The sequence below is a fragment of the Rana temporaria genome, chromosome 3 (assembly GCF_905171775.1).
Source record: "Rana temporaria chromosome 3, aRanTem1.1, whole genome shotgun sequence".
Lineage (NCBI taxonomy): Eukaryota > Metazoa > Chordata > Amphibia > Anura > Ranidae > Rana > Rana temporaria.
In genome coordinates this window covers 419,276,750-419,295,579 of record NC_053491.1, presented here as the reverse complement: position 1 = coordinate 419,295,579, position 18,830 = coordinate 419,276,750, and the positions used below count along the sequence as shown (strand labels likewise).

The following is an 18,830-nucleotide window of genomic DNA, read 5'->3' as shown; positions in this document are numbered from 1 at the left end:
GAATTTCTGTACAGAGAACAACCACTCGCTAGGGAGCCCAGGGTCAGCTGCGGAGAAGAATTCTCGCAAGGCGACCAGGGTGGAGGGAGGGCCCGACTGCAGAGGGAGACCTGTATTGGCTGTGTAGAAATATTCAGGTAAAAGGGCCCTAGGACCTATGTGAAAGTTCACGGCAGATACTCAAGAGCCGCACAAAAATTGTGTAATAGGGTTCAAGTGAGCCAGCAACGGAGGAGTTGGTTTATAAATAGGCAGCTTATGTTGGGTAAAACAGCAAGCATGTCCTCAGGGCCAGGTGTGTATGTTAAAAAAATCTAACTTTTTTTGACATATTACAAGAATGTCTAATCTGTAATTTGATGCCTTTTGGAGATTTTTCCATCTTTCCTTGGCTTCGTTATGCACATTAATACAAATTTTTACCTGGGGTGCCCAGACTTTCGATCCCAACTGTATATATCCCTCCACCTTATAATAGTCAGGTAATACACCATATAGGCTTATTCTTGGTATATAATCCAGGGATGCCTCTGTTGATTATGGGGGATTTTAATAGTGTTTGTAACCCTGGGCACGGACTCGGCTATTCCATTGGTGTCTAATATACAATATATGACTAGGGGCTTATCAGACCACTCCCCTATTTTAGTCAAAAATAAAATTTAGGATTACACCAAACTGGCGTGTTCCTGCTTTTTGGATAAAATAGTTGTCTCCGGGAGTTTTTTTGCTACTTCACTTCAGGTAGTTTGGGATACAAAAAAAGCCTTTCTAAGGGGTGTCCTATTAAATGCAATTAGCGTTTGTAAAAAATATAAATTAGATGAGAAACCTTTGTTAGCAGCTGAGGTGCAGCAAAGGGAAGCTCATTATATACAGGATCCTACCCCCTCTAACCTCTGTACCTGGAAGGAAGCCTTGGATAGAGCTGATCATGCTTGTTTTCTTTCCAGATGTCACGGTTTTGAGGAGGGTGAGAGACCGGGTCACATGCTAGCGGTAGTAGCGAACTCTCAAGAAAATACTAATTTTATTTCTGCTATTTGTACAGTAGGGGGCGACGTTACACATGATCAAAATTAAATTATGAGCTCCTTCTGCTCCTTTAATAGTAACTTGTACCAGAGCAAAGTTGATTATCCCATGTCAAGCATTAGAGAATTTTTAGACCCCTTAAAACCCCTTAAAATTACCTTCTCTCTACACTATAGGAAGGGCAGTGGCAAAATCTCTGAATAGTAAAGCTCTAGGTCTGGATGGATTATTGTCAGAAGTGTATAAACAATATGGGGATGTCTTGTTGCCAGAATTATTGAACGTACTTAACCAGGCTTGGGAATCTTTCAAACTTCCAGACTCTATGAACTATGCCTGTATCATTGCACTGCCAAAACTAGATAAGAATCTTCTGGCTCCAGAAGCTTACCTCCCGATATCGTTGTTAAATTCGGATGTTAAGATTCTGGCAATGAGATTGGGTAGGGTTATGCAGGGATTGATTCACCCAGATCAGTCTGGTTTCATACATACCAGGTCTACAGCGATCAATTTAAGGAGACTTTTTTAAACATGCAGTTACCATCAGATAACCCGGGGAAGAGAGCTATTCTGTCACTCGATGCTGCAAAGGCATTCAACAGTGTAGAGTGGACATACTTGTGGAAGGTACAGGACAGGTTTGGCCTGGGAGATAGATTTATACGCTAGGTTAACTTATTATATTCTAGTCCAAGGGCTTAGTAACAGAATTTTTTTTGTTTACAAAGGGGCACTCGGCAGGGGTGTCCCTTGTCCCCATTGCTATTTGCACTGGCTGTAGAGACGCTAGCGGAAGTCATTCGAAAGTCTGAGGATATTTGCAGGTTTATTAGAGGAATACGGCATGAGAAAATTTCTCTATATGCGGATGACACTTTGATGTTTCTCGGAGACACAGATAATTCCTTGATTTCCTTAATGACCCTTATAAAAATAGGATTTTTGTACTCACCGTAAAATCCTTTTCTCTGAAGTTTATTGAGGGACACAGCAACTTATTCTTGACCTTAGGAGGCTCCTCAGTCTGTATGCAGCTAGGAGGGTGGACTTTTGTGTACCTTGCCTTAGGTCCCTAACGCGTGTCAGGCGGGTGTGGGTCAGCGCACTCGCTTCTTCCCCAGACATCCCTATTGTGGCAACCGGTGCCCCTGCACCTGCGGTGCCGGTGGACGCTTTGTCGGTGGTCCTGGAGTTTTTTGTTTCCAGGGTGGAAGTGGCGTGCGGGCGCAAGGGGGGTAAGAAACGCCCCCCACCGTCTTCTGGTAAAAACTCTGATTCAGACTCGGGCCTTGCTGTGGCAACCGGCCCCTTTTCTGATGGGTCAGAGGATGCGGACCAGGACCATTCGGACAGTGGGGATGACTCCGTGTCCAGGTCAGCGCAGGAAAGGGCGCTTGTAGTAGCACTTATCACAGCCGTGCGGGAGACCCTGAAAATGAAGGATACGGCAAAGGTGTCGGTCCCCTTTGGGTCCCACAAGCCGGCCCACATGGCTAAGATGTTTCCCTACCTAACTTACTTTGATAAGTTTATTTACAAAGAATGGGAACGCCTGCAGTGGGCCTTTTTGGTCCCAAAACGCATGGAGGTGCATTACCACTTTGAGGAGAATGTCCTGAAAAAAATGAACATTTTCCCCGATTGTGGACCCCCTGGTTTCCAGGTTAAATAAGGTAACCACGATTCCTTCAAGGACCCTGCCGATAGGAGGGCCGAGGCTGATGCCCGGTCCATGTTTACGGTGGTGGGGGTCAGCATTGCGGCCAGATTTGGCGACGGCCCTGGTGTTCCAGACACCTACTAATTAGGAAAATTGTTGCACCGTGAGTTGGAAAAGCAACAGGCTTCCCCGTTCTGCGTAGAACTGGCAGACCAGTTGGTGTAGGGCCTTAACCACTTCCACCCCAAGGACGTCATATGACATCCTGGACATTTAGTGGGGATATCTGAAAGATGCCTGCAGCCATAGGCATCATTCAGATATCCATTTCTTCAGCCAGCGAATCCCTGCACCATAAGAATGATCATAGCGGCGGTTCCGCCGCTTGATCCTTCTTATAGGTGGTGGGAGGGGACGCCCCCCCTCCCACCGCCATCCGGTGCTTCTCCGGGCTCTCCTTTGCCATCGGAGACCCGGAGAAATGATCAGCCGGTGTCCGATGGAAACCATAGAGTAGACTGGTGACCAGATGGTCACCAGTCATCTCTATGATCGTCGGAGGCCCGGGCGCAATGTTATGACGTCACGCCCGGGTCCTGGAATGTAAACACAGCCGCAATCGCGGCTGAAAGCATTAGATCGGTGAATTTTTTTTCACGATCTAATGCTTTCCAGCCTGGAGGAGAGATGTGGGGTCTTATTGACCCTGCATCTCTCCATAAAGAGTACCTGTCACGAACCATTCCTATTACAAGGGATGTTTACATTACTTGTAATAGGAATAAAAGTGATCAAAAAAAAAATGTAAAAAAAAGTGTAAAAATAAAAGAAATTGAGTAAAATAAAAAAAAATATTTTAAATCGCGCTCAGAAGCGAACACACGCGTAAGTCCCGCCCACATATGTAAACGCCATTCAAACCACACATGTGAGGTATCGCCGCGTGCGTTAGAGCGCCAGCAACAATTCTAGCACTAGAGCTCCTCTGTAACTCTAAATTTGTAACTTGTAAAAAAAAATAAGCGACGCCTATGAAGATTTTTAAGTACTGACGTTTGGCGCCATTCCATGAGTGTGCGCAATTTTAAAGCGTGACATGTTAGGTATCTATTTACTCGGCGTAACATCATCTTTCACATTATACAAAAAAATTGGGCTAACTTTACTGTTTTGTTATTTTTTAATTCACAAAACCGTTTTTTTCCCCAAAAAAAGGCGTTTGAAAAATTATTACGCAAATACTGTGCGAGATAAAAAGTTGCAATGGCCGGCATTTTATTCCCTAGGGTGTCTGCTAAAAAAACATATATAGTGTTTGGGGGTTCTGAGTAATTTTCTAACAAAAAAAATATGATTTATGCATGTAGGAGAGAAGTGGCAAAATAGGCCCGGTATGGAAGTGGTTAAAGGAGTTGTAAAGGAAAAAAAAATTTTGCCTAAAATTAATGTCTGCAAGGTAGACAGACAGAATAGTGTAATGATTCTGCAAAAAAAAACAAGTAAATACCTATTAAATTCCTTCATCTATATCACCTCCGGCATTCTAGTTTCTGTTCTCTCATTCACTTCCTGGTTTGCATCGCTCGTTCATGTAAAAACTAAATTTCCCAGTATGAATTGCGGCACGCACAGTAATTCACACCTCCTTGAAGTCTCTAACACGTAGAGAGCGTCCTGCCATACAGATGTAGTTCCCAGGAGGGGGTGAGCACGTCACTGACCACCGCAGTAAAGCCTCCCATCACGGTGGTCTGTAAAATCAGACAAGCAGGAAGTGAACAAAACAGAGAAGAAATAGAGCAACTTCTGAGCAAAAATGAACAATGAGGAAGTGAAAAGATGAATGTCTGCAGGTAAAGGATGCTTATTATGAAAAAAACATTTTTTCCTTTACAACCCCTTTAAGTATGTCTGTGATGTGGCCCTAGGAAATTCCTTGATTTCCTTAATGACCCTTATAAAAAACCTTTGGCTTATTCTCAGGCTTTGTTATTAACCACTTGCCGACCACCGCATGTATATGTACGTCCACAGAATGGCACGTACAGGCATATGGGCGTACAGGTACGTCCCTGCCTTTCCGCGGGTCGGGGGTCCGATCGGGACCCCCCCGCTACATGCGGCGGTCGGATTCCCGCGGGGAGCGATACGGGACGACGGCGCGGCTATTTGTTAATAGCCGCCCCGTCGCGATCGCTCCCTGGAGCTGAAGAACGGGGAGAGCCGTATGTAAACACGGCTTCCCCGTTCTTCACTGTGGCGGCTGCATCGATCGAGTGATCCCTTTTATAGGGAGACTCGATCGATGACGTCATTCCTACAGCCACACCCCCCTACAGTTGTAAACACACACTAGGTGAACCCTAACTCCTACAGCGCCCCCTGTGGTTAACTCCCAAACTGCAACTGTCATTTTCACAATAAAGAATGCAATTTAAATGCATTTTTTGCTGTGAAAATGACAATGGTCCCAAAAATGTGTCAAAATTGTCCGAAGTGTCCGCCATAATGTCGCAGTCACGAAAAAAATCGCTGATCGCCGCCATTAGTAGTAAAAAAAAAAAAAATAATAAAACTATCCCCTATTTTGTAAACGCTATAAATTTTGCGCAAACCAATCGATAAACGCTTATTGCGATTTTTTTTTACCAAAAATAGGTAGAAGAATACGTATCGGCCTAAACTGAGGAAAAAAAAATGTTATATATGTTTTTGGGGGATATTTATTATAGCAACAAGTAAAAAATATTGCATTTTTTTCAAAATTGTCGCTCTATTTTTGTTTATAGCGCAAAAAATAAAAACCGCAGAGGTGATCAAATACCACCAAAAGAAAGCTCTATTTGTGGGGAAAAAAGGACACCAATTTTGTTAGGGAGCCACGTCGCTCGACCGCGCAATTGTCTGTTAAAGCGACGCAGTGCTGTATTGTAAAAACGCCTTTGGGCATTTAGCAGCATATTGGTCTGGGGCTTAAGTGGTTAATGGGGACAAATCAGTTATATTTCCTTTAGATGAATCCAACATACCAAGCAAGGCTCAGCAAATTAAAGTTGTGACATCCTTTAAATATCTAGGAATATAGATATTTCCAAGGGTGAAAGATTATTTACAATATAATCTGACTCCCATCTTGGATAAATTTAAACAAAAGAGTCTAGCTTGGTCTAAGTTACCTTTTATCAGTGGTGGGCCGAGCAAATCTTCTAAAAATGATTTGGGCCCCCCAATTACTATATGTCTTACACTACTAGCCTATATGGATTCCTCTAAAATGGTTTAAGAAAAACGACACAGTGTCCCCCTGTGCCTTACACCCCCCACAGTGTCCCCCTGTGCCTTATACCCCCCCACAGTGTCCTCCACCCACCCACAGTGTCTTCCTGTGCCTTACACCCCCCCACAGTGTCCTCCACCCACCCACAGTGTCTTCCTGTGCCTTACACCCCCCCACAGTGTCCCCCTGGGTCCACCCACCCACCATGTCCCCCCTGTGTCCTCCACCCACCCACCGTGTCCTCCACCCACCGTGTCCCCCTCTGTCTTACACCCCCCACAGTGTTCCCCTGTGTCCTCCACCTACCCACAGTGGCCCCTGTGCCTTACACCCCCCCACTGTGTCCCCCACCCACCGTGTCCCCCTGTGTCCTCCACCCACCCACTGTGTCCCCCTGTGCCTTACATATCCCCCACAGTGTCCACCACCCACCCACCGTGTCCCTGTGTCCTCCACCCACCCACCGTGTCCTTCTGTGTCCTCCACCCACCCGCAGTGTCCCCCTGTGCCTTCCACCCCCCACAGTGTCCCCCTGTGTCCTCCACCTACCCACCGTGTCCCCCTGTGCCTTCCATCCCCCCCACCGTGTCCCCCTGTGTCCTCCACCCACCCACCGTGTCCCCCCGTGCCTTCCACAACTTCCACAACCGTGTCCCCCACCTCCACAGTGTCCCCCTGTGTTCTCCACCCACCCACAGTGTCCCCCTGTGTCCTCCACCACCCCACAGTTTCCGCCTGTGCCTTCCACCCCCCCCCCCCCACAGTGACAGTGTCCCCCTGTGTCCTCCACCCACCCATCGTGTCCCCCTGTGCCTTTCATCACCCCCACCGTGTCCCCCTGTGCCTTCCACCCCCCCCCACAGTGTCTCCCTGTGTCCTCCACCCACCCACGGTGTCCCCATGTGCCTTCTCCCCCTCATGGCTGCCCTGAGAGACACTGTACTGTGTCTGGAGGATCCCAGTGCTGTGTGCCCTGTGTTTTGGTTTGTGCCCTGCTATTTGCCCTACTGCGTGTGCCCTGTGATGTGCTCTACTGTGTGCCCCATGCCCTGTGATGTGCACTCGCTGATGTGCCCTACTGTGTTCCCCATGCCCTGTGATGTGCTGTGTACTCCCTGATGTGCCCTACTGTGTGCCCCATGCCCTGTGATGTGCCCTGCTGTGTACCACCTAATGTGCGCTGTGACCTATGATGTTCCCTACTGTGTGCCCTGTGATGTGATGTGCTCTGTGCCCTGTTGTGTACTCCCTGATGTGCCCTGTGCTTTGCTGTGTACCCCCTAATGTACCCTACTGTGTGCCCCATGCCCTGTGATGTAGTTTCAATACCCTGACTGGACGTCATATGACGTCCTCAGGATATTGAGCCGCTGTGCGCCCCCCGGGTGGCGATTGTTGTTGCAGGGTGTCAGTCTGACACCCTGCAACACCGATCTAGGTAAAGAGTCTCTGACAAAGACTCTTTACCACGTGATCAGCCGTGTCCAATCACGGCTGATCACGATGTAAACAGGAAAAGCCGGTAATCGGCTTTTCCTCACTCGCGTCTATCAGACGCGAGTAGAGGAGAGCCGATCGGCTGCTCCTCTGACAGGGGGGGTTTGTGCTGATTGATTATCAGCGCAGCCCCCCCCGAAGATGCCCACACTGGACCACCAGGGATGCCACTAGACCACCAGGGATGCCCACCACAGGTATGCCACCCAAGCATTTCAATCCTAGGCCAATTTTTCTTGTTTTTTTCTCCCTTCTCTTTTATTTATGCTCCCCTCGCCAGAACATCTAGGCTATTTTGTCACAAAGCGCTTTGGCACCACCGACCGGTGGTATATGCACGCTTCCCAAATAAATAGTAATAAATAAATAAATAATAAATAGACCACCAGGGGTGACAATCAGAAATAATGGATGCCAATCAGTGCCCACAATGGGCATTATTGTTTGGCACTGATTGGCATCCATTAGTAATACACACTACAGTACATTAGTGCCACCTATCAGTGCCCATCTATGCCCATCCGTGACACCTATCAGTGACTATCCATGCTGCCTATCAGTGACTATCCATGCCGCCTATCAGTGCCTATCCATCCTGCCTATCAGTGCCCATCCATGCCACCTATCCGTGCCCATCCATGCCGCCTATCCGTGCCTATCCATGTCGCCTATCCATGCTGCCTATCAGTGCCCATCCGTGCCGCCTATCAGTGCCGCATATTAGTGCCCATCATCAGTGCCCATCAATGCCACCTCATCGGTGCCCATCAGTGCAGTACTACTACTTATTTACAATGTTTTGTAACTGAAACAAAAAAAGAACTTTTTTTTTTCCAAATTTTCGGTAATTTTTTAAGCAGAAAATAAAAATCGCAGAGGTGATCAAATACCACCAAAAGAAAGCTCTATTTGTGGGAACAAAATGATACAAATTTAGTTTGGGTACAGTGTAGCATGACCGCGCAATTGTCATTCAAAGTGCAACAGCGCTGAAAGCTGAAAATTGGTCTGGACAGGAAGGTGTATAAGTGCCCTGTATGGAAGTGGTTAAAGAGGCCGCGAGTAAAGAGGAGATTCTCGCTGTATGTTATGACAGTGCTCGTCCCGCCCCCTCCCTGTCTCCTCAGAGGCAGCAGTAATTTGAGGTGAGGCTACAGATGGGCATTGATCAGGCTACATTTTTGGCACTTGTGAGGCTTCAGATGGGTGTTGATCAGGCTGCATTGATGGCAATGGTGAGGCTGCAGATGGGCATTGATCAAGATGGGCAATTGTGAGGCTGCCGATGGAAATTGATCAAGCTGCATTGATGGGCAATTGTGAGGCTGCAGATGGGAAATTGTGAGGCTGCAGGTGGGCATTGATCAAGATGCATTGATGGGCAATTGTGAGGCTGCAGATGGGCAATTGTGAGGCTGCAGATGGGCATTGATCAGGCTGCATTGATGGGCACTGGTGAGGCTGCATTGATGGGCACTGACCCATATTTTGCTTCAAAGTTCTTTATTTAAAATTCAAATTTTTTTCCTGGAACTTCACTCTTAAAATGAAGGTGCGAGTTATACGCCTGTGCGTGATATACGCCGATATATATATATTATTTAACTACCAAATAATATTCATATTGCATTAAATGTTTCATCCATTTTTTAAATCAGTACATGAATTTTGACCCTTTAACCCTTTAAGGTACATTAAAGGAGTTCTCTAAGCTAAAACTTTTAACCCCCGCTGTGCCCGGGCTGTAAAACTATACAAAATAAACTTTCTTACCTGCCTACGATCCCCCGTTGTTCCGATATCGCCGTCCCGTTCTCCGGTCCCGGTCTCTTCCACTTCCTGCGGGTCGGTGACTCACAGTGCGCTCAGCCTATCAGCGGCCGCGACGGGACATTGCTGCGGCCGCTGATAGGCTGAGCGCACTGTGAGTCACCGACCCGCAGGAAGTGGAACAGACCGGGACCGGAGAACGGGACGGCGATATCGGAACAACGGGGGATCGTAGGCAGGTAAGTGGGGGGGTTAAAAGTTTTAGCTTGGATAACTCCTTTAATCTCTATGGAATATACGCAAAAAAAGAAGAAATGAAGAGCTGAAAAAGCCCTAAAGGGTTTAAATTATAATTGTTGTGCTTTAATTTGTCATAATTCACAACATGCACTACCAAGGGAAAGGAAGCCTTGCCCTCCACTGTAGGCGGGCATTGGGGTGCAATTAAAAAATAGTATGACGATTCACTACACCACACTAAATGCATTACCACCTTATCCTGCCTTCTGACTCTTCCTTTGTCTCCCTTTCTGTCCACAGCTCTCCAGCTTTTTTTTCTGAAGCCTTCTAAGTTTTCTCCAGGGGTGAGTGTCAGTAAAGGGAGAGAGATGGGTACTTACTGCTATGTCTGCTTCTAATATATTGTGTTTTATTCTTTAGAGTATTGCACCAACCTCATATCTTACACTCCTCAAGGACCCTTATATCTTGGTTGCTGCTGGTAAGTTATATTGTGTATATAACGGCACTAAATTTGCAGTGCTTCTGCTCCTAAAAATGCCACACCTGGGCCCACCAGCATGGAACCCCGGTACAGACAAACCTTCCCCACTCACCATTCAAACCCCCTTCATATATACTGTAAACATACCTCCCAACTTTTTGAGATGAGAACGAGGCATAGGACACACCCCCTGCCACGCCCCTTAAAGGAGAATTTAAGTGCTTTTTTTTACCACTACTATTCCATTATACTGGCTTTTGAAATTTACAAATGCAACAATTTAGAAATTGGATGAAAGGTTTAGCGCTGGAAAACACATTTGATAGATAATTGGTGAATTTTATATACAACTTTATATAATGTTCCAAAAATCAGAGAGAATGGGCCGGATTCAGATACCTGAGCGCATCTTTCTTCCGGCGTAATATACGATACGTTACGCCGCTGTAACTTTGGGCGCAAGTTGTGTATTCAGAAAGAACTAATTCAAATGGGGATGTTGGGGGCGTGTTGTATTTAAATTTTACTTGACCCCGCGTTTTTGACGTTTTTTTGGAACGGCGCATGCGCCGTCCGTAAAATATCCCAGTGTGCATTGCGCCAAAGTACGCCGCAAGGACGTATTGGATTCGACGTGAACGTAAATGACGTCCAGCCCTATTCACGAACGACTTGCGCAAACGACGTAAATTTTCTAAATTTGACGCGGGAACGATGGCCAAATCCTCAACATAGGATACGCCGCACATACCCCTCATATAGCAGGGGTAACTTTAAGCCGGAAAAAGCCGAACGCAAACGACATAAAAAAAAAACGCCGGGCGGACGTTCGTTTCTGAATCGGCGTAATTACTAATTTGCATATTCCTCGCATAACTATACGGAAGCGTCACCTAGTGGCCAGCGAGAATATGCAGCCTAAGATACGACGGTGTAAGACACTTACACCAGTCAGATCTTAGGGATATCTATTCTCTAAATCAGGCGCAAAGATACGATGGCCGGCACTCAGAAATACAACGGCGTATCAGGAGATACGGATTCCCCCATCCACATATTCAAGGTGGATAAAGGAATTCTCCTCCTGGTTGTATTGTATTTTGATTGGCTGCAGTGCTGATCTAGCCCAAATTTTCACATTCAGGAGGAGTTGATGAATAGGTCAACTTTTCTCAAATGGGAACGACCATACAAAGATTTTAAAATCTGTAATACAGACACCAAAATAAACCTGAACGCTGATGCATGTCTGTTACATATTAACCACTTAACGCTTAGTAAATATAAGAAATCATTAACCAGACACCTCCTATCAGCAGCAAAATCTCTTATTCCATTACATTGGAAAACCACCAAAGTCCCGACTGTCAAGGATTGGCTAGACAGGGTACAATATTTATCTAAGATGGAAGAGATTGTGGCAATGAAAAAGGAAAATAGCGATAACTTCAATATGATGTGGCAACCCCGGGTACTATTCATATATTCAAGTGAATATTGTTTACTTTACAATTAAGCAGCTGTGTAACTCATTTCATGGTATATAATTCCGAGGTATTCCTTAACCACTTAAGGACCGCCTCCTGCACATATATGTCGGCAGAATGGCATGGCTGGGCACATGTACGTACAGGTAGAAACATGAGATTAGCAAAAGCAGCCCCAAGGGTGGCACCAGTGGAATCAAACTTCCCCTTTATAGTGCCGTCGTACGTGTTGTACGTCACCGCGTTTGAGAACGACGAGATTTTGTCTTGACAGTGTGTACGCAAAGAAAGCTTGACAAGATTCTCGACAAGCCTGACAAGAACCTCGTCGAGGAAAATTACCTTTCTTTTACGACGAGATTCTCGGTCGTGTGTACGAGGCCTCACTGGCCGGAGCCGCAATGACGTCAAAAGTGGTCTGCAAGGGTTTGCAACTACTTTAAAGCGCATCTCCACTCTAAAGTGAAGTCGCGCTGATCGGCACCCTCCCCCCCTCCGGTGTCACATTTGACACCTTTCAGGGGGGAGGGGGGTGCAGATACCTGTCTACAGACAGGTATCTGCACCCACTTCCGGCCCTACGATACGGGCAAAAGACGGGTTTTTTCCTTGCTTCCCGTCCGTCCCCCGTTGTATGCTGGGAACACTCGGCTCCCAGCACACAGCGGGAGCCAATCGGCGGGCGCAGCGCGACTCGCGCATGCGCCGTAGGGAACCGGGCAGTGAAGCCGGAGCGCTTCACTTCCTGGTTCCCTCACCGTGGATGGAGGGGGGAGCAGCAGGGTGACGAGCGATCGGCTCGTCATCTGCTGCGATCGGCGCTGGACTCCAGGACAGGTAAGTGTCCTTATATTAAAAGTCAGCAGCTGCAGTATTTGTAGCTGCTGGCTTTTAAAATATTTTTTTAGTGGCACATCCGCTTTAAGTTTTCTAAAGAGCAGCTGGGTTATCGGATAAAAAGTTACCAACAAACTAAAGACAGCTCACTGTGTTATATTTTTCTTCACAGGGGCTCTCTGGATTGCAAATATGGCTATTGGAGTTATGGAGCCCACCTTGCCTATTTGGATGATGGAAACCATGTGCTCCCCGAGCTGGCAACTAGGTAAAATTTTACAGAGTGATATTGCACACTCCTTTTTTGAGAACTACGTACTTATCAGTTTCTAAAATGATGCCAGCTGAAGGATTGTTCAGGCAAGAAATAACACCTTCAAGAGATTTTGTTAGGGTAATCAAATCCATAGACATAACATGATCATCACCTGACCAGGACACACCTGTGTGTAAACTGTTGTGTTGTCAGATTGCGCTACACAAAATAGGAAAGAACATGTGCAAATGTGCAGGTGGTGTACAATACATGAATATTTACCCATGTTTTGTCTAAGACCACTGTAATACTGAAAAATAACTGTTTATTCTGCCAGAAGGAGAGTTCCTAACACCCTGTATGAGCTGAAAACATCTGCCATGCCTTCCCCTCTTATAATATGAAGATAAAGAGAGGGGGAGATATTCTGTAGTCCAGTAGAAAAGAACTGGACAGGGCTGGCAGCACTGCTTGGTATTTTAGTACAGGCGAGGCACTGAGTTGTCACTTCTAACAGTAAGTTAGGTCTCCAGATTTCTAGAATATTAACAGGTATTTATTTGCTTGCAGATGCTGGGCAAATGAGTTATTACAGAGATGTATTGCATATTATTTTAACTTTTTCCTTGACATACTCTTTTTTTTTGCCAATTTTTTTATTTTATCCGAAATATATATATATATATATATATATATATATATATATATATATATATATATATATATATATATATATATATATATATATATACATACATACATACATACACACACTATATAGTCAAAAGTATTGGGACGCTTGCCTTTACACACACATGAACTTTAATGGCATCCCAGTCTTAGTCCGTAGGGTTTAATATTGAGTTGGCCCACCCTTCGCAGCTATAACAGCTTCAACTCTTCTGGGAAGGTTGTCCACAAGGTTTAGGAGTGTGTCTATGGTAATGTTTGACCATTCTTCCAGAAGCGCATTTGTGAGGTAAGGCACTGATGTTGGATAAGTAGGCCTAGCTTGTAGTCTCCTCGCTAATTCATCCCAAAGGTATTCTTTTGGGTTGAGATCAGGACAGGCCAGTCGAGTTTCTCCACCCCAAAGTCACTAATCCATGTCTTTATGGACCTTGCTTTGTGTATTGGTGTGCAGTCATGTTGGAAAAGGAAGGGGCCATCTCCAAACTGTTCCCACAAAGTTGGGAGCATGAAATTGTCCGAAATGTCTTAGTATGTTGAGGCTTTAAGTGTTTCCTTCCCTGGAACTAATGGGTCAAGCACAACCCCTGAAAAACAGCGCCACACCATAATTCCCCCTCTACCAAATGATTTTGACCAGTGCACAAAGCAAGGTCCATAAACATATGGATGAGCATTGCCTTTACACGCAGATGAACTTTAATGACATTCCAGTCTTTGTCCGGAGGGTTCAATATTGAGTTGACCCACCCTTTGTAGCTATAACAGCTTCAACTCTTGTGGGATTCTGTCCACAAGGTTTAGGAGTGTGTCTATGGGTATGTTTGACCATTCTTCCAGAAGAGCATTTGTGAGGTAAGGCACTCATGTGGATGAAAAGGCCTGGCTCACAGTCTCCACTCAAATTCATCAAAAAGGTGTTCGATTGGGTTGCGGGCAGGACTCCATCAAATGATTTGGACCAGTGCACAAAAAAAGGTCCATAAAGACATGGATGAGCGAGTTTAGGATGGAGGAACTTGAGTGTCCGGCACAGAGTCCGGACCTCAACCTGATATAACACCTTTGGGATGAATTAGAGCAGAAACTGCGAGCCAGGCCTTCTCGTTCAACATCAATGCCTGACCTCACAAATGCGCATCTGGAGGAATGGTCAAACATTTCCATAGACACACTCCTAAACCTTGTGGACAGCCTTCCCAGAAAAGTTGAAGGTGTTATAGCTGCTAATATTGAACCCTACGGTCTTAAACTGGAATGCCATTAAAGTTCATGTGTGCGCAAAGGCAGGTGTCCTAATACTTTTGACAATATAGTGCGTGGGGGGTATATATATATATATATATATATACATACACCATTTTCATTGTCTTGGGTCACAGTTTAACAAGCAAACAGAATTACCAGGAGGCCGACGAGGCTCGTGCAAATATGACTGTTTCCTCCTGTTGTGCAGATGTAGAACAGTGACTGTTCAGTATCACATTAAGGTCCTTCTGGAAATCAAGCCACTTAATCAAAATCCAGTCTAGTAAATCTTATTAGAGAGACATTAACTACTTAAAAGAGAATTCTCCTCAGGGTAAGCCTGGTATAACAATATGACACAGCACTTGAGTCGTTATAAAAGTATTGACGCATTTAACTATTTCCTTACAGCAGTTCTTTTATTAGTTTGTATTTCATCCTTTCTAACAAATACATAGACAATTGAGTACTGTCCGTGTACTTTTTGTATTTGCACTAACATGCAATTTTTCAGGACAAGCTTTCGGGGTATGTCCATTTCTTCAAGGTCCCACCAGTATTGATTCACAAATGTTTTAGCAGAACGTTAAAAAAACACAAATCTCTGAGGGAAAGAAAAACAAACACACAAACGCGTGTACATGGCAATAAAACTAACATAGTTAATGAGCTTTAGACTGGGGGGGGGGGGGGGTTTGACAGTGACAGAGGGGGTCGTAAAACTGTAGTATAATGTGCAAGGAAACCAATATCTAAATTTAGGCCGTTCTTTTTTGTATCAAAAAGTAGTATCATTCTTAGTCCAAAAGTTCTGAAATTCCCTTTAACCACTTCATTACTGCGCAATTAAACCCCCTTCGTGCCCAGACCAATTTTCAGCTTTCAGCGCTGAAGCATTTTGAATGACAATTGCGCGGTCATACAACACTGTACCCAAATTATATTTTTATCATTTTTTTCCCACAAATAGAGCTTTCTTTTGGTGGTATTTGATCACCTCTGCGATTTTTATTTTTTGCACTATAAACATACAAAAAACGGAACATTTTGAAAAAAAAAAACACAATATTTTTTACTTTTTGTTATAATAATATCCCAATTTTTTTTTTAAAAAATAAAAAATTTCCCTTGGTTTAGGCCGGTACGTATTGTTCTACATATTTTTGTTAAAATAAAAAATCGCAATAAGCGTATATTGATTGGTTTGCGCAAAAGTTATAGCGCCTACAAAATAGGGGATAGATTTATGATTTTTTTTTTTTTTTTTACTAGTAATGGCAGCGATTTGCGATTTTTTTTGTTAGGCCTGCGATATTGCGGCGGACGTATCGGACAATTTTGACACAATTTTGGGACCATTCACATTTATACAGCGAACAGTGCTAAAACGCAGTGACGTAAAACACTACGACGAGCCGAAAAAAATTAAGATCAATGCTTCTGAGCATGGAGTTCCACACAGACGATCGAATTTTTATATCAGTTTTTTATCCATAGGAAAAATGTAAAACATGTTCTATTTTTTAACACCGATGGAAAAAAGACCGATGGGGCCCAAACCAATCGTGTGTACACGGATTTAGGCTCGATTCACATTAATGCATTTTTTGATGCATTTTGCAGAAATGCAGGGAATTTTTTTTAACATGGGTTCCTATGGAACATGTTCACATCAATGCTTTTTTGTGCCACTGCGTTTTTTGGAAGGGTCAGGGACTTTTTTTCCCACAAAAAGCAGCGTTTTGCACGTAATAGTATTCAATGGACCTGCATCCAAAACTGCGATTTTGCCACGATTTGCGTTTAAAAAAAATAAAAAATGTTATGCATATAGTTGGTTGCTAAGGAGGGGGCCGGGAAGCCGGCCGCGGTGTCCTTAACATCCGATGAGTCATAAGTTGTCAGCGGGCTTCCCGCTGAATGTAAAAAAAAAAATTGCAGGCTTAAAAAAATAAAAATCGAGAAAAAAAACAGAGTGGGACCCCCCCCCCCCAGGTCCATACCAGGCCCTTGTCCGAGCATGCAGCCCGGCAGGTCAGGAAAGGGAGGGGGACGAGCGAGCCCCCCCTCCTGAACCATACCAGGCCGCATGCCCTCAACATGGGGGGATGGGTGCTTTTGGGGCCACCCCAAAGCACCTTGCCGCCATGTTGATGGGGACAAGGGCCTCTTCACAGCAACCCTAGCCCTGTGGATGTCGTGGTCTGCGGGCGGGGGGCTTATCAGAATCTGGAAGTCCCCTTTCACAAGTAGTATAGTGTACAGTGGTAGTGTAGTGTTAAAAAATACAGTAAATAGTTTTTATTAAAAATCTTCTTCTTCTTCTCCGCTTCTTCCTCCATCTTCATCCTCGGATCTTCTCCTTCTCCCCCTGCCTCTTCTTCCGCTATTCTTCTGTCTTCTTTTTCCGGTGTTCTTCTTCCTCTGCTGCCACCGCTCCTCCTCTGATGCTGTCCTGCATTACTTAAATAACGGCGGGGGCGTGGAAATCAAATTATATAATCCAATGGCCACGCCTTTGTGACGTCACAAACCCATCATGCCCCGGGCGATGACATCACAAGAGGGTGTGGTCTCCATATGACGTAATCCGATTGCCCCGCCCTGCCGTTATTTAAGTAATGCAGGACATTGGCACCGACAGATCAGCGGGACGCTGCTTTAGAGGAGGAGTGGCGGGAGCAGCAGCATAGGAAGGAGAACACCGGACAAAGAAGACAGAAAAATAGCGGAAGAAGAAGCAGGGGGAGAAGAAGACCGGAGGATGAAGATGCAGGAAAAGATGGAGGAAGAAGCAGAGAAGACGATTTTTAATAAACGACTTGTCAAAAACAATTTTTTTACACTACACTACTTTTTTTATAGTGAATGGGTAGGGGTACAATGTACCCCATTCTCATTCACATAGTGGGGGGCAGGGATCTGGGGGCCCCCTTGTTAAAGGGGGCTTCCAGATTCCGATAAGCCCCCCACCAGCAGACCCCGACAACCACCGGGCAAGGGTTGTTGGGAAGAGGCCCTTGTCCCCATCAACATGGGGGCAAGGTGCTTTGTGGTGGGGGGCGCATAGCCCCCCTGCCCCAAAGCACCCATCCCCCCATGTTGAGGGCATGCAGCCTGGTATGGTTCAGGAGAGGGGGGGCACTCGCTCATCCCCTCCCTTTCCTGACCTGCCGGGCTGCATGCTCGGATAAAGGTCTGATAGGGATTTTGGGAGGACACCCATGCCATTTTTTTTTTATTTTGGTGTGGGGGGGTCCCCTCCGAATCCATACTAGAACCAAAGGCCTGGTATGGACCTGGGGGGGGGGGGGGACACCACGCTGTTTTTTTTCTCAATTTTTTTTTTTTAGCCAGCAATTCTTTTTTTTGACATTCAGCCAGAAGCTAGCTGACAACTGATGACTCATCGGTTGTTAAGGATGCGGCGGACGGCTTCCCGGTCACCTCCTTAGCAACCAGCTATATACAGTGTAAAAAAAAAAAAACGCAAATCGCAGCAAAAACGCGTGTCCAAAACCGTGGCAAGCACCTGCTTCTGCAGAAATGCTCAAAAGCAATATGCATAGATGTGAATCGAGCCTAAAGGTGGATAAAGAAGAAGATAGGTATATAGGTTGGGGTAGGGAGTTCAAGAGGACAGGAGAGACTCTGGGGAAGTCCCAAAGGTGAACACAGGAGGAGGTAATGAGGGGGCCAGAGAGCAGGAGATTTTGGGAAAAGTGAACAGAACAGTTCAGGGTTATTTTGATTCGAGGTTGGTGATGTAGCTTGCAGCAGAGTTGTGGATGGCTTTGTATGATGTTGTTAGTATTTTGAGTTTTATTTGTTTGGCAGTCAATATAAGTGGAGGAACTGGGAGAGGTGGCAGACACTTAGTTGTTGGTACAGTGGATGAGACTGGCAGCAGCATTCTGGAATAGCCTATATAAAGGTAGGCCAACAAGAAGGAAATTGCAATAGTCTAGACAAGGAACTGAATTAGTAGCTTGGTGGTGTTGTTTGTTAGGAAGGGGAGAATTTTGTTAATGTTACAAAGGTCGCAACATTTGGACACTTAGGGCCAGATTCTCGTACAGCGGCGTATCTTTGCGGCGGTGTAACGTATCCGATTTACGTTACGCCTCCGCAACTTAGACGGGCAAGTGCTGTATTCTCAAAGCACTTGCTCCGTAAGTTGCGGCGGCGTAGCGTAAATCGGCCGGCGCAAGCCCGCCTAATTTAAATGTGGGACAGGGGGGCGTGTTTTATGTTAATGTTCTGTGACCCGACGTGATTGACGTTTTACACGAACGCATGCGTCGTCCGTGGAAATCTCCCAGTATGCATTGCTCCTAATACGCCGC

At 45.5% G+C, this 18,830-nt stretch overlaps 1 protein-coding gene across 3 annotated transcripts in view; it reads left to right on the top strand.

Annotated features, from left to right (window-relative positions):
* LOC120933120 (chromaffin granule amine transporter-like) overlaps nt 1-18,830 on the top strand; it is a 73,909-nt gene that overhangs the window by 35,030 nt on the left and 20,049 nt on the right. For all 3 annotated transcript variants that reach the window (XM_040346126.1, XM_040346127.1, XM_040346128.1), the window contains 3 exons: nt 9,783-9,826; nt 9,903-9,963; nt 12,463-12,558. In XM_040346126.1, coding sequence (XP_040202060.1) covers nt 9,783-9,826; nt 9,903-9,963; nt 12,463-12,558 — 201 coding nt within the window. The remainder of the gene's footprint in view (nt 1-9,782; nt 9,827-9,902; nt 9,964-12,462; nt 12,559-18,830) is intronic.